The sequence below is a fragment of the Eubalaena glacialis genome, chromosome 9 (assembly GCF_028564815.1).
Source record: "Eubalaena glacialis isolate mEubGla1 chromosome 9, mEubGla1.1.hap2.+ XY, whole genome shotgun sequence".
Classification (NCBI taxonomy): domain Eukaryota; kingdom Metazoa; phylum Chordata; class Mammalia; order Artiodactyla; family Balaenidae; genus Eubalaena; species Eubalaena glacialis.
In genome coordinates this window covers 102,493,036-102,509,453 of record NC_083724.1, presented here as the reverse complement: position 1 = coordinate 102,509,453, position 16,418 = coordinate 102,493,036, and the positions used below count along the sequence as shown (strand labels likewise).

Below are 16,418 nucleotides of genomic sequence, written 5' to 3'. Positions count from 1 at the left end.
GTGGGTTTGTCATATACGGCCTTTATTATGTTGAGGAAAGTTCCCTCTATGCCTACTTTCTGCAGGACTTTTATCATAAATGGGTGTTGAATTTTGTCGAAAGCTTTCTCTGCATCTATTGAGATGATCATATGGTTTTTCGCCTTCAATTTGTTAATATGATGTATCACGTTGATTGATTTGCGTATATTGAAGAATCCTTGCATTCCTGGAATAAACCCCACTTGATCATGGTGTATAATCCTTTTAATGTGCTGTTGGATTCTGTTTGCTAGTATTTTGTTGAGGATTTTTGCATCTATGTTCATCAGTGATATTGGCCTGTAGTTTTCTTTCTTTGTGACATCTTTGTCTGGTTTTGGTATCAGGGTGATGGTGGCCTCGTAGAATGAGTTGGGGAGTGTTCCTCCCTCTGCAATATTTTGGAAGAGTTTGAGAAGGATAGGTGTTAGCTCTTCTCTAAATGTTTGATAGAATTCGCCTGTGAAGCCATCTGGTCCTGGGCTTTTGTGTGTTGGAAGATTTTTAATCACAGTTTCAATTTCAGTGCTTGTGATTGGTCTGTTCATATTTTCTATTTCTTCCTGGTTCAGTCTTGGCAGGTTGTGCATTTCTAAGAATCTGTCCATTTCTTCCAGGTTGTCCATTTTATTGGCATAGAGTTGCTTGTAGTAATCTCTCATGATCGTTTGTTTTTCTGCAGTGTCAGTGGTTACTTCTCCTTTTTCATTTCTAATTCTATTAATTTGAGTCTTCTCCCTTTTTCTCTTGATGAGTCTGGCTAATGGTTTATCAATTTTGTTTATCTTCTCAAAGAACCAGCTTTTAGTTTCATTGATTTTTGCTATTGTTTCCTTCATTTCTTTTTCATTTATTTCTGATCTGATCTTTATGATTTCTTTCCTTCTGCTAGCTTTGGGGTTTTTTTGTTCTTCTTTCTCTAATTGCTTTAGGTGCAAGGTTAGGTTGTTTATTCGAGATGTTTCCTGTTTCTTGAGGTAGGCTTGTATTGCTATAAACTTCCCTCTTAGAACTGCTTTTGCTGCATCCCATAGGTTTTGGATCGTCGTGTCTCCATTGTCATTTGTTTCTAGGTATTTTTTGATTTCCCCTTTGATTTCTTCAGTGATCACTTCGTTATTAAGTAGTGTATTGTGTAGCCTCCATGTGTTTGTATGTTTTACAGATCTTTTCCTGTAATTGATATCTAGTCTCATAGCGTTGTGGTCGGAAAAGATACTTGATACGATTTCAATTTTCCTAAATTTACCAAGGCTTGATTTGTGACCCAAGATATGATCTATCCTGGAGAATGTTCCATGAGCACTTGAGAAAAATGTGTATTCTGTTGTTTTTGGGTGGAATGTCCTATAAATATCAATTAAGTCCATCTTGTTTAATGTATCATTTAAAGCTTGTGTTTCCTTATTTATTTTCATTTTGGATGATCTGTCCATTGGTGAAAGTGGGGTGTTAAAGTCCCCTACTATGATTGTGTTACTGTCGATTTCCCCTTTTATGGCTGTTAGTATTTGCCTTATGTATTGAGGTGCTCCTATGTTGGGTGTATAAATATTTACAATTGTTATACCTTCCTCTTGGATCGATCCCTTGATCATTATATAGTGTCCTTCTTTGTCTCTTGTAATAGTCTTTATTTTAAAGTCTATTTTGTCTGATATGAGAATTGCTACTCCAGCTTTCTTTTGATTTCCATTTGCATGGAATATCTTTTTCCATCCCCTCACTTTCAGTCTGTATGTGTCTCTAGGTCTGAAGTGGGTCTCTTGTAGACAGCATATATATGGGTCTTGTTTATGTATCCATTCAGCCAGTCTGTGTCTTTTGGTGGGAGCATTTAATCCATTTACATTTAAGGTAATTATCGATATGTATGTTCCTATTCCCATTTTCTTAAATGTTTTGGGTTTGTTATTGTAGGTGTTTTCCTTCTCTTGTGTTTCTTGCCTAGAGAAGTTCCTTTAGCATTTGTTGTAAAGCTGGTTTGGTGGTGCTGAACTCTCTCAGCTTTTGCTTGTCTGTAAAGGTTTTAATTTCTCCATCAAATCTGAATGAGATCCTTGCTGGGTAGAGTAATCTTGGTTGTAGGTTTTTCTCCTTCATCACTTTAAGTATATCCTGCCACTCCCTTCTGGCTTGCAGAGTTTCTGCTGAAAGATCAGCTGTTAACCTGATGGGGATGCCCTTGTGTGTTATTTGTTGTTTTTCCCTTGCTGCTTTTAATATGTTTTCTTTATATTTAATTTTTGATAGTTTGATTAATATGTGTCTTGGTATGTTTCTCCTTGGATTTATCCTGTATGGGACTCTCTGTGCTTCCAGGACTTGATTAACTATTTCCTTTCCCATATTAGGGAAGTTTTCAACTATAATCTCTTCAAATATTTTCTCAGTCCCTTTCTTTTTCTCTTCTTCTTCTGGGACCCCTATAATTCGAATGTTGGTGCGTTTACTGTTGTCCCAGAGGTCTCTGAGACTGTCCTCAGTTCTTTTCATTCTTTTTTCTTTATTCTGCTCTGCAGTAGTTATTTCCACCATTTTATCTTCCAGGTCACTTATCCGTTCTTCTGCCTCAGTTATTCTGCTATTGATCCCATCTAGAGTATTTTTAATTTCATTTATTGTGTTTTTCATCATTGCTTGGTTCCTCTTTAGTTCTTCTACGTCCTTGTTAAATGTTTCTTGCATTTTGTCTATTCTATTTCCAAGATTTTGGATCATCCTTACTATCATTATTCTGAATTCTTTTTCAGGTAGACTACCTATTTCCTCTTCATTTTGTTAGGTCTGGTGTGTTTTGACCCTGCTCCTTCATCTGCTGTGTGTTTTTCTGTCTTCTCATTTTGCTTATCTTACTGTGTTTGGGGTCTCCTTTTCACAGGCTGCAGGTTCGTAGTTCCCGTTGTTTTTGGTGTCTGTCCCCAGTGGCTAAGGTTGGTTCAGTGGGTTGTGTAGGTTTCCTGGTAGAGGGAACTAGTGCCTGTGTTCTGGTGGATGAGGCTGGATGTTGTCTTTCTGGTGGGCTCGTCCACGTCTGGTGGTGTGTTTTGGGGTGTCTGTGGCCTTATTATGATTTTAGGCAGCCTCTCTGTTAATGGATCGGGCTGTGTTCCTGTCTTGCTAGTTGTTTGGCATAGGGTGTCCAGCACTGTAGCTTGCTGGTCGTTGAGTGAAGCTGGGTCTTGATGTTGAGATGGAGATCTCTGAGAGATTTTCGCCATTTGGTATTACGTGGAGCTGGGAGGTCTCTTGTGGACCAGTGTCCTGAAGTTGGCTCTCCCACCTCAGAGGCACAGCCCTGATGCCTGGCTGGAGCACCAAGAGCCTTTCATCCACACGGCTTTTGGGAGGTCTGACGTCTTCTGCCAGCGTTCAGTGGGTGTTCTGTAGGAGCAGTTCCACGTGTAGATGTATTTCTCATGTATCTGTGGGGAGGAAGGTGATCTCCGCGTCTTACTCTTCTGCCATCTTGCCGCTTTTATTTTTTTCCAGACGGGTGGAACTTGTGGGATGCTCTGAGCCAGCAGAATGGTCACTCCCATGCACTTTACTTGTCCTTGAAACTCAAGCCATTTGATTCCTTGAGACACTATGAATTTGATTTCTCCATGGGGAAGTCAATCCTTTTCAGAGTTTAAGTGATGCATTAGCAGCCACGTAACCTTGGGCAACAGATGTAATTTCTTCCTGGCTCAGTTTCTCATCTCCCCTCCCAGGCTGCGGGGGACCCCGTCGAGACCATGAGGAAATTCAACATCAGGAAGGTGCTGGACGGCCTGATCGCCGGCTCGTCTTTGGCCTCGCAGCAGCAGCAGCTGCAGCAGCAGCACCCGCCTGGGAACCGGGAGCCCGAGATCAGCTCATTTGTTTTTAGTGCTAAATAATATTCTGTAGCACAAGTTCGTCCATTCACCTACTGAAGGACATCTTGGTTACTTCCAGGTTTTGGCAATTAACAAAGCTGCTGTAAACATTTACGTGCAGATTTTTGTGTGGAAGTAAGTTTTCAACTCATCGGAGTAAATACCAAGGAGTACAATTGCTGGATCATGTAGTAAGAAGATGTTTAGTTTTGTGAGATACTGCCAAACTGTCTTCCATTTTGCATTCCCACCAACAATCAATGAGAGTTCCTGTTGTTCCTCATCCCTGCCAGTATTTGGTGTTGTCAGTGTTTTGGATGTTTGCTATCCTAATAGGTCTGTAGTGTTATCTCATTGCTTTAATTTGCATTTCTCTACTGACATATGATGCTGGGAAGCTTTTTATATTTTTATTTGCAATCTTGATACCTTCTTTGGCCAGGTGTCTGTTCAGATCTTTTGCCCTGGGTTTTAATTGGTTATGTCCTTATTGTTGAATTTAAGAGCTCTTCCTATATTTTAGATACCAATCCTTTGTTAGATACGTGTTTTGCAAAAGTTACCCATTAGTCTATAGCTAATCTTTTCATTCTCTTAGTGTCATTCATAGAAAAGAAGTTTTTAATTTTACTGAAGTCCAAATTATCATTTTTTTCTTTTGTATCTGTATCTGAAAAGTCATTGCCAAACCAAGGTCACCTAGATCTTCTCCTATGTTATATTCTGAGAGTTTAACTGTTTTGCATTTTACATTTTAAAATTCTAAGATCTAGTTTGAGTTCATTTTTGAGAAAGATGTAAAGTCTGTGTTTATATTATTATTTTTTGTGCATGTGGAGACCCAGTTGTTCCAGCAGTTATTTGTTGAAAAGACTGTCCTTTCTCCAGGGAGTTGCCTTTGCTTCTTTGTTAAAGATGAGTTGATTATTTTTGTGTGAGTCTGTTTCTGGGCTTTCTAGTCTGTGCCATTAATCTATGTGTTCTTTTGCCAGTGCCGCACTGTCTTGATTTCTGTAGCTTTGTAAGTCTTGAAGTTGGGTAGTGTTATTAGTCCTTTGACTTTTTTCTTCTTCAATATTTTGTTGGGTCTTTTGCCTTTCCATATAAACTTTAGGATCAGTTTGTTGATATCCACAAAATTACCTGCAGGGATTTTGACTGAGATTCCCTTGAATCTATAGATCAAATTGGGAATAACTGAAATCTTGCCAATTTTGAGTCTTACTATCCATGAACATGGAATATCTCCACTTATTTAGATTTTCTTTGTTATACTTCATCAGAGTTTTGTAATTTTTCTCATATAGATCTTGTATATGTTTTGTTAGATTTATGTCTAAGTATTCTATTTTTTTGGATAATGCTAATGTAAGTGTCATGTTTTTCATTTTAAATTTCAGTTGTTCATTGTTCATTTATAAGAAAGAATCCTGCAGCTTTGCTATCATCACTTATTAGTTTCAGAAGTTTTTTGTTGATTATTTGAAATTTTCCACATAGACAGTCATGTCATCTGTGAACAAAGATGGTTTTATTTCTTTTTTCCCAATCTTTGTACCTTTTATTCCTTTTCTTGTCTTATTGCATTAGATAAGACTTCCAGTATGATGTTTGAATAAGAGTGGTGAGAGCAAATCTTTGCTTTGTTCCCATACTTAGAGGAAAGCATCTAGTTTATCACCATTAAATATAATGTTGCTGTAGGGTTTTGGAGGTTTTGTTTGTTTGTTTGTTTAATCAAGTTGAGGAAGTTCCTCTCTATTACTAGTTTGCCAAGGTTTTTTGTTTGGTTGGTTTTATTTTTGTTTTATCATGAATCAGTGTTAAATTTTGTCAAATACTTCTTCTGCATCTATTTATGTGACCAAATGGTTTTTCTTCTTTAGCCTGTTTATGTGATAGATTATATTAATTTTCAAATTATTTTTTTCAAATTTTGGAGCAGCCTTGCATACCTGGAATAAATTCCACTCAATTATGTTGTATATATTTTTTATACACTTTTGGATTCAATTTACTATTGTTGAGAATAGCACTTATTTTTGATAATGAAAAAATTAAGTAACATTCTTGCAATTAAAAATTTTAATCTTATAAACAAACATTAAACTCTCACTTTCAGTTTCAAAAAGTGAGATGTAACAATGTCCATGAGATACAAGTGGTTATTTGGTTTGCCTGAGTGATTTTGTGGTTTATTCAATTATGTGGGGGAAAAAATAACAATAAATCCCTTAGTCTTAAGTGATCTCTAAATCTAATTCCTAGAGGCATCATCAGTCTGATCTAAAGTAGATGACATTCAGAACCCCTGGCACTGTGATGCTATATGGATAAAGAGTTTCTCCTTTTTCCTGACTTCCTTCCTTCTCTTTAAAATGTTTCCTTATGTACTAAGTCAACATGGTAACATATTACAATGTGGTATACATATATCAGTTAGCTTTGGCTGCACAATAAGTTATCTTTAAAACTTACTAGCTGAAAACAACTGTTTGTTTATCTCACAATTCTGTATTTGCTGCTGGGCTCTCTCATGCATCTGTGGTTGCCTGGGGGATCAGCTGGCAGCTGGTTGACTTATAATCCCCTCACTCACTTGTCCTGTGGTTTGAACCTACAGGGGTGACTAGACAACCTGAACAAGCCCAGGTTTCTTCATGTGGTTGTGCTTTCAAGGTTCAAAATTCAGCAAGAGAGCAAGCCCACTGCCCAAGCACTTTTCTAGCCTCTGCTGTGTTAGTTTGCTAATGCCTCATTGATCCAAGCAGGTCATATGCCCAACCCAGATTCAAGGTGAAGTAAGCTATACTTTTTGATGGAAGTATCTATAGGTCACACTGCAAGGACATGGAAGCAGGGATGGGAAATGTGCTGTCTATGGCCATTGCAAGCAATTTATATCCCTGTCATGTATGAAATTAATCTTGCCTTATTTGTGAAAAAGCAAACACATTTTCTGATGTAATGAGATGTGTAGAAAATTTGTCTGTCACAAATACATGACAGTTGGTAGCATCTAATGGATTTTTTAGTCTATGATTGATATTACATTTGGAAACCTTGATGACAGACACAACTTTTGTTCATGTTGAAATTTTTCTGGTCAAGTCACTGTTTTTATGTCTTTCATTACAACATATTAAGATACACATTTATCATGACCAAGTGTGGGAAATAGTGCTGTGTCTGTCTTCTTCTAGGTGTTTGCCCAGCTATTGTGAACATGGGGGTGAATGTTCCCAGTCCTGGGACACCTTCTCCTGCAACTGCGCACACACTGGTTACACCGGTGCAACCTGCCATTCCTGTAAGCCTCACGCTTCATTCATTCTCCTTTCTGTTCTGATTGCCATGTAGTTCTATTTTTCTTTCCATTATTTTGTGTATATGTGTGTGTGTGCAACCATGTGCTAGAAAGCAACAACAAAAAATAATTATTTTAGACACTAATTTTTGTCTGGTTTATTTTTAATCAAGTTTATTTCCTATTGATGATACGCCAGCTAACAGAAATACATATATCATAGGATAGAAAAAAATAGTAGGCAAAGGAAAATAAATATAGGAAAATAAAATATAGTCAAAGTATAAATTAAATCTAGAACTCATGATATTATATCTTGTTCTCTTCCTCGAGCGGAATCCAGTTATAGTTCTCAAGTCCTGTCTGCCTAAGTAAAAAGCATGAGTTACTAGATTCTCAATATTTATAAAATTAAACAAGAAAAGTCTCAGAAGAAGTGCAGGATGGGCGCTAACATGGTAGGGCTTCTAGACATCAGTGACAAGCCAGGCAAATGCTTGCAATCTTGATGTTCTCTGATGATGATGGTGGTGGTGATGATGATGATGATGGAACTTACTGGAACTTACCATGTACTTACACGATTCTAGTTCTCTGCATGTTTCAGCTCCTTTAGTCCTCAAAACAACTCTAGGAGGTAAATGTATTTTTATCTACATTTTACACCTGAGGAACGAGAGATGCTAAGTTGTTTACCCAAGGTCACACTCTCCATCTCCTCTCAGTGGTGTTTCTTCTGTCTAGAACACCAGTCTCTTTTCTGAAGAATTATTCTTTCAACTTTAAAGCTAACAAAACTTTATTGACCGCTAATCCATTAGCTTATGACAGAGCCTCTGAAATGCCCTTGGTCTTCTAATTATTGGCTCTTGCATATGTTTTTCTTTTAGTTTTTCCCTATTTGTGTGTCACTGCTGATATTTCTGAATCCCTTCTCTGGTAGCACCCCTCTCTCTGGGTCTTTATAGAGAGAGAGCATGATATGAAAATTCACAGATCTCACCGTGTTCAGTCTCTTCTACTGGGAGAATACATTGCACTTTTAAGAACTCTTCCCTGTGAATTATTTAATTTTATTTCCACATATGGGAGAAAAGCAGAGTTTGGACTGACATAAATTTGTCTTTATGGGAAGTGAATCCCAGCGAGGCAGGCATCGGTGTTGGGATGAGAGCCCTGGGTCCTCAGCCCTGAATGTTCCACAGAGGAGCTCAAAGCATCTTGGAAGACAAAGGGAGGTGACTTATGCCCTAAACATCCCATAAGTTCAACCAGAGCAATTCCACCTGCAACTCTATTTACTGTACTAGTGCCAGGTGAGAATTTCCCAGGGTAACTCTTCATTTGAAAAGAGCTGGACATCTGGGAAACTTGAGGCTAAGTGACTTGGCCAAGTCACAGTTAGGAATGGGGTGATCTCTTCCTTAGAGTGTCCTCCATCATACTTAGCAAGGTGTCTTATATGAAGCAGATATCTACTGAATATTAATGAGTAAGAAATATGGCTAAAATGCTATCAGTAACTGTGATCTAAACATCATTCTAAACAACTCTGATTTTTAAACTAACAGATATATATATATATATATCTGTTATATATATATATATGTAGGGTGTTTCATTTGTGCCCCATGATTTGGTCTAATAACTGAATTGACTTTATTGGGATCATCTAACTGGTAAGCTACATGAAGATGAGATATTGCCAAATCAAAATAAATGATCAGGAGACCATTATTTTTGGGTCTAAGTGCACAATTAATACATGTGTACATTCGTGTTTAAAGCAAGCTTTCTCCTAGTCATTCTTCCTCTACTCTTGTTTCCTAGGCAATTCAGCCCCAACCCAAACACAAACACCGCTATCAATTTTCGTGTATCCCTCTGGACAATTTTCTAGGTGGTCATGGGCATATGTATGTATTTATAGAAATGTAAACATGAGCAGCCAAAATGCACGCATGGTGGAAAAGCAATCCATATTGTCTCTGTGTCCATCAGTGTAGATGGTAGTAGCTGTGACATTGATTTGGGACAATCTGATACATTTGACACTTGGCCATGTTTAACAAAAGGATGTTTACCTTTGTAAAATCTCTGGACAAAAAGCATTCCCTTCATCTTCTTTTTCTTTGAGATGAGAGAAAAAACAACCCCTCGATCTCTCTCTGGGTTTTTGTTGATTATTTGAAGTAGGCAAAGTTAGAAGTGTAGATAATCCAGTCATTGTAGCATGGCATAAAGCCATATCCTACTCGGATCGCTCCATTTTGTGGATCTTGCCTAACCACCACCTGAGTCTGTCTGTGTGGATGCCAAATCTAATCGTTAGAGCTGGCTTAAAGATCCAGTCCATCACTCTGCCAGAATCAGTGCTGCACTTCTGTCCCAGCAGCCATTAGCGGTTTTTCAGGTTTTCAAAGGGTTTTTCCTGTCAAGGCAGCGAGTGATGCACACGGGAGATGTTACTTGGTTGATCACTCATTTAAATGTCTTCTGAGTATTAATTGAGTCCATCATCTGCAGATGCTAATCACTTGCCTTGTACACAGCGAAACATTTATTGTACATGTAGAAAATTCAATTATGAATTAAGATAAATTGAAACTATATAGAGATATTTCATATATATTATATATATTTCTTTGAATTTCAATTTTCTTGAATTATTTGCAAAGCATTTAAGGATGTTTCTTTTTAAAGCAAACTTTAAAAACTGAATGAAGAAGAGTTGCTGATTTGTGAAATTCATCTTATTGAAAAAAATGCATTTCACATGTAAATTGTTTTAAGTAAACAAAGAGTATAATTAGAGTAATTTATAAAATAACATGATTATTTAGATAAAAGCAGATGATTTAGGGAGATTAAGCCAATGCACTTCAGGTGCTTAGGTATTATGAAACAAAAAAGAATTAGACAAGAGTAAATCCAGTTACCAAAATTTTGAAAAGAATCCTGTGTTTCTAGAACATACAGGATTCAGATCCACATGTCCCACAGTGATACCTCCTAAAATCTTTCACTCTGTGCTTCAGAATCTTCACTCTATCTGATTGAAACAGGGAAACACTCCTCTAAAGAAAATGTCCCTGAGAGCTATGCAGAATGAGTGTCACTGGGGAAAGTATCACTTAATTCACAACATGGAGGGATCCATCCCACTGTAGCGCCTGTCTGAGACCCGTGTTCTTTGCAGCTCTCTACGAGCAGTCATGTGAAGCCCACAGGCACAGAGGAAGCTCTTCAGGGCTCTACTATATCGACTCAGACGGAAGTGGCCCGCTGGGACCATCCCTTGTATATTGCAACATGACAGGTATGCTAATAAGCCTTTTTTATGACAGTTAAACTCATGTAAATACTTGCTGTGCATGAAAAACCCAGATGGGGAAAGTAGAGTTTACCTAGTGGCAGCTTTATGTAGATGTGCATTTTGATTGTAATTGTAATATGATTGCTCAGAAGTATTAAACATAATGTTCTAAAATAGTTAAGAGGTGGTAATTAAACGTTATGTTCTTTCTTTGTGCAAAATTAACAATAAATCTTTGCTTATTACTCTGAAACAAAAAAGGATAAACTTTATTTCTTAGTTCATGTCAATAAATGCCACAGACTTAGGAGAATATTCACTTTTCAAATTTATGAAAACATCCATTTGTATTCTTTTGAATCTGTAATCACATGAGTTTATCTAGGAGATAATAAATGTTTCTAAAGTGTATATACTTCAAGTAATAATATTATTCTTGTGCAACTGTATAAATAATATTTTATTTTCCTTAGAAACCTAATTATATGTTAAAGGACTTGTTTACGACATTTTGTTTATGATGCCTTTAATTCTTTGAAACTTTTTAATTTAACATCTCCGCCTACAGTATAGGACCACAAAGGACCAAAGCATCCACTTTAATGAATGACAACTGCCCTGATGGAATTGATACAAATTCTTTATACCTCTTCTGTACCTGTATCTATGTGTGTCTGTACCCATAACTTTTCCTCCATGCTCGCATAACATTTTACCAATAAAAAGAGGACAAACCTCCAAGAAAACTTTCTGTTACTCTAGCAGTGTAGACCTAACAGGTACTTCAACAACCACAGAATTTGACTCTGCAAATTCTGAGCTAATGATCAGAAAAAAAATCAACTATAGATGGTTCTAAGGCAACTATAACTTAGTTATAATTTTGTTCTTCTGTTATTATGGCTACATGTCACCCTGACAGGGTTGCAATTCTCACAAGGAGGGAATTATTTATGGGTAAATTTATGATGATGCTTTGTGAGTAGCTTACAATCCTGGTGTGGTTTTTTACCTACTACCATTTCATACATGAAACAAAATCTGAGCATTTTGGCAGTGGTTAATCGTATGATTAGATCTGAATTCAGTCAAATATATCTTCCAGCCCCAAAACTACCCCCAAAGTTGGTACAGAAAATGCAAGAACTTGCAGGGCATTGCACTGGGTGTGAGTATGGCTCTTTTGGGCCTTGGGGTAAACATTTTATCATAAATACTGACCAAAATATTGCAGTGTGATGACAGAGTTGAATACATTGGCTTACCTTTACTGAAAAACGTGTGATCAGTGAAATATGTGAGGAAACAGCCCAGGGGATCATTCTAGATATACTGCACTGCAGTGGTTTATAACAGACCTTCAAGTGATTTCAATTCCTGCTTTGATTTTCTTTCATGACCATGGCTCAAGCGAATGCCAAGAACAAAGAAAGCTAAATAAAGTTGCTAGCATCCCAATAAAACATTTCCCTTTATCAGTTAAGTTCTTAATTATCACAGAATTCTAGGGCATGTTAAAGATTTTCATACATATTATCTTGGGTTAATTCTATGAGCAGAGTTCCATACACACTGAAAAATTCCAAGATTCTAGAAAGGTGGAAATAATCCCAACTGGCACATTCCAAAATGAGTGAAGTTTCAATGACTGAAGCTATTTTGTTAATAGTTAACTATTGGCAGGCTGAGGTCAAGTTTATAAGGAAAGGTATTTGCTGCGAAGAGGAATAACCGAGAGCTGAGGGCCCGATCTTCTGCAGTTTATGGTTGTAATAAAAGAAAAGTATTTTAGTCATGCTAGTGAACACGCGGTCTAGGCTTCCCCATGAAGCTTTAGCTGTGCATATTTATAAAGCCCCTTTGGAATGTGTAACTATCTCAAAGGTGTTTTGTTTTAATGCTAATTTGATACCATAGCTGATGTATTTTGATTCCCTGCAATTGCTGTTACCTTTTCAGAGTGAACCTTGGCCCCTACCACCAGAGAGAAGGGTAGTTATCATCAAAATGCAAAGAGACAGTAAAAACAGATGCCCAGCTTTTGATTTCAGGTACCTTAGAATAATACCTGATGATATACAAGCAGGTTTTTCTTACATTAGAGATGAGAAAGAACCTCTAAATAAGGGAGGGAAAAGGCGAAATCTACTGATTAACCCTCCTGGTCGGTTTAGACACATGATGGCTTGAAAACTGTCTGCTGAGGATATGAATCATTTCCTTCCCCGGGTGACCTGAAGAAATGTCCAAGTAAAGGCGCAAAACTGAAGAGTTGCAAAAAAGCTTCTGACAACATTGAACACATGTGTAGTCAGCGCCTGCCCTGAGCCAGGCACGGCTGTGGCCACAGCAGGGAGTGAATCTGAACACCTCCCTCCCCTGGTAGGGGGTGCTTTCTGGGGTGGGGAACCAGATCATTGACAGAAGCGAATCAAATACTTGGCATGTTGGAAGGTAGCAGGTGTTGTGAAGAAGAACAAAGCAGGGAACAGGGTCACAGACTGTAGAAGGATGGGTTACAGTTTTAAATAGAGGGATCAAGAAAGGACTCAGTTGGAAAGTGACATTTGTGCCAACCACATCAAAGAAGCAACGCTGAGAAAACCTGAGGTGGAGCCTTCAAGGGGAGGGAGGAGGCAAGTGCCGAAGGCCTGCAGCCATGGGGAGCTGGCATGTTGGACAGACTCAGGTGGAAGGACTAGAAGGTGGCCTTTCCTCAAGTCACGTGGCTGGAAAGGGGCTGGTCCAGGATTCACACCAGCTGTGCAGTTTGGGCCTTTAACCATCATGGTGCACCAAGAGGAAGCAAGGAGACTAGTTAGGACGTTGCTCTAGTAATTGAGCCAGGATGGTGGTGGTGGGTAGCAGGCTGGGAGCAGAGGAGGAGGAGGAGAGAAATGTTGAGTTAGAACCGGTGGACTAACCGATGGAGAGAAAGAGAGGCATCAAGCAGGGCTCCTGTATTTGGATCCGAGCCCTGGAAAGAAGGTGCAGGTATTATTCACAGAGACGGAGAATTCTTGGGAAGGACCATGTTTGTAAGGGAAGACCAGGATTCCAGTTGTGAATATGTGAAGTTTGGGTTGCCTATTGGTCATTTAGTTAGATAGTGGAGATCTGTTGGTTATAAAACAAGTGTAATGTATCTTCTTAAAGCCTACTGGGTGGTTATAACATCCTTGGCAATACAACCTTTTAAAAATATAATTTGGAGTGTGACTTTACAAATTAATTTAACCTGACCAGAGGGCTCCTGTTTGCTTTACTGTCACTATCCAGCAGGATAGAGCTTCTCCAGGTCCCTACGTGTTTGTTCCCCAAGGGGAAGCTCTGCTTTCCACAGCCAGATTCTGCGGGGCAGTATCCCAGGAGAGGCTGTATTATTATTAAGCTTCTCTAGAGATGCTTATGTGCACATGGGTTTAGAAAGCACTGTCGTGTAGCTGAGGATCTTTGGTTTTAGCGGGCATAGGCTACTCTATCGTCCAAAAAATTAAAATGGAAAGGGAACAAAGGGCATCACAGAATGGAGAAATAAAACCAATGCAGATGTAGGGCTTCCCTGGTGGCGCAGTGGTTGAGAATCTGCCTGCTAATGCAGGGGACACGGGTTCGAGCCCTGGTCTGGGAAGATCCCACATGCCATGGAGCAACTGGGCCCATGAGCCACAACTGCTGAGCCTGCGCCTCTGGAGCCTGTGCCCCGCAACGGGAGGGGCCGCGATAGTGAGGGGCCCGCGCACCGCGATGAAGAGTGGCCCCCGCACCACGATGAAGAGTGGCCCCTGCTTGCCGCAACTAGAGAAAGCCCTCGCACGAAACAAAAACCCAGCACAGCTTAAAAAATAAATAAATAAATAAAGTAGCTATTAAAAAAAAAAAAATACAAAACCAATGCAGATGTAAAATTTTGGTGCTGCTACTCATTTCACGGTCCAAGCAATTATCCTGTTGTTCCTATTTATATAGGTTGCTGTGGGTGAGGTTTAATGATCCATCACTGAATCCCTGTGGCTCTGATGCATCCACAAATGCAACAGGAATGGTTCACATATATTAAGATAAAGTATGTGACACTAATTCTCTAAATTAAATATCTTCTGAACTCTCTAACGTAATCTTGGAAAGTTTCAAGAGCTGTAAGGTGTGTATGTGTGTGTATGTGTTTGTGTAGGGATTCATGAAAATTATTGCTAATAATTTAATGATTTATATTGATGTGTAAATGTCTATTATTAAAGCATACTTAATAACTATATATCTTCATATTACATTGCAAATGAACAAACATTACATAGAGATTATTGTATCACAATGCCTTTTGGGTAATTAAAGGTTTTTAGAGAAGTTTATAGTTGCCTAGCTCTCATGTAAAACTCCGGAAATTCGTATATTCTTGTTCTATGTGAAAAGATCAATGTCGTAAGGGTTCCATAATTATGACTGAGATGGAACATCAAATGGATCATGAGACACACACACATACCCAAGACGGAGAGCAGGAGTTAACTACTTCAGTGAAGATTTCCAAATGCTGTTAAATACCAAGGATTTTTATTAAACTCAACACCGTAAGGAAAGCAATGTGCTGAAGACAAACACACAGGCCAGTCCAAAGACCAGTGACTAACTACCTCCAGCAGCTACACAACAAAATATTTAATGAAAATTTTTTTAAATCCAGATTTTTCCTGGGGAAAATCCAAGGAATGAACCAAAGTTACAGCTAAATGGTCCTTACTGCCCAGGAGTCATATGAGGTGCCCTCTGACAAATCTGCTTATTGATAGAGGAAGATCTTAGGGTCCTGATTCTGTTCTTCCAACCTGGAAATATGTCCACTATGAAAAATTTGCCTTCTCCATGATGCTGCGATGCCTGTGGACAATTAAACACCCTCTAATTATTAAAAAACAAGTACTAACACTTGGGAAAATATACAAAAAACAGAATTCTAAACCAATGGTTAAAATTATATCCTTGGAATAAAGACGCAGATGTAGAGCATGGACTTGAGGACACAGGGAGGGGGAAGGGGAAGCTGGGACGAAGTGAGAAAGTAGCATGGACATGTAGAAAGTAGCATGGACTACCAAGTGTAAAATAGATAGCTAGTGGGAAGCAGCTGCATAGCACAGGGAGATCGGCTCGGTGCCTTGTGACCACCTAGAGGTGTGGGATAGGGAGGGTGGGAGGGAGACGCAAGAGGGAAGAGATATGGGGATATATGTATATGTATAGCTGATTCACTTTGTTATACAGCAGAAACTAACACACCATTGTAAAACAATTATACTCCAATAAAGATGTTAAATAAATAAATAAATAAATAAATAAACTTAAACTTGCCTAAAAAAAAAAATCGAATTTCAGAATGAAAAAAAAAAATTATATCCTTGGTAATAGCCTTCAAAAATGTAGTACTAGGACACACTCTGCATGTCTTTTTTAGTACCTTTAGTACAGAGACAACCAAAACAAGACAAAATAGTAAGCTATTTTGAATGGACTGCTTGTGCAATTTGTTGACAGACCTATTCCCTTTCTAAACAGAAGAAACAAAACATAACTTCTTTGATGGCAAGATGAGGAAGGCCAGTGGCTCTACTCACTGAGAGAGATAGAACTGTTTGTGCCCACCCTAAACCCAGGGTAGTTGTTTGCTATTTTCATAGTTGTGAGGTTCAGAAACTGCTTCTCAGATGTTGCATTGTGAGAATGATTGTCACAGAAAGAAGATAGGTTGCAGTCAGAGCAGTGATTCAACGTCCAGTCCATAAAAATCACCTGGAGGCTTGATGAACAAGCTGAGGACTGGGTCTATGGCATCCCTGCCCATTGCGCCTTCAGATCTTGACTTATTGACTCAACAAGTTAATAATCCAGAATTTTTTACTCATTATTATTGCTG

At 38.5% G+C, this 16,418-nt stretch overlaps 1 protein-coding gene across 4 annotated transcripts in view; it reads left to right on the top strand.

The window, feature by feature from the left end:
- The window catches only part of LOC133097486 (contactin-associated protein-like 3), a 149,045-nt gene that overhangs the window by 85,757 nt on the left and 46,870 nt on the right, over positions 1-16,418 (top strand). For all 4 annotated transcript variants that reach the window (XM_061199366.1, XM_061199367.1, XM_061199365.1 and 1 more), the window contains 2 exons: positions 7,088-7,194; positions 10,391-10,510. In XM_061199366.1, the coding sequence (XP_061055349.1) occupies positions 7,088-7,194; positions 10,391-10,510 (227 nt within the window). The remainder of the gene's footprint in view (positions 1-7,087; positions 7,195-10,390; positions 10,511-16,418) is intronic.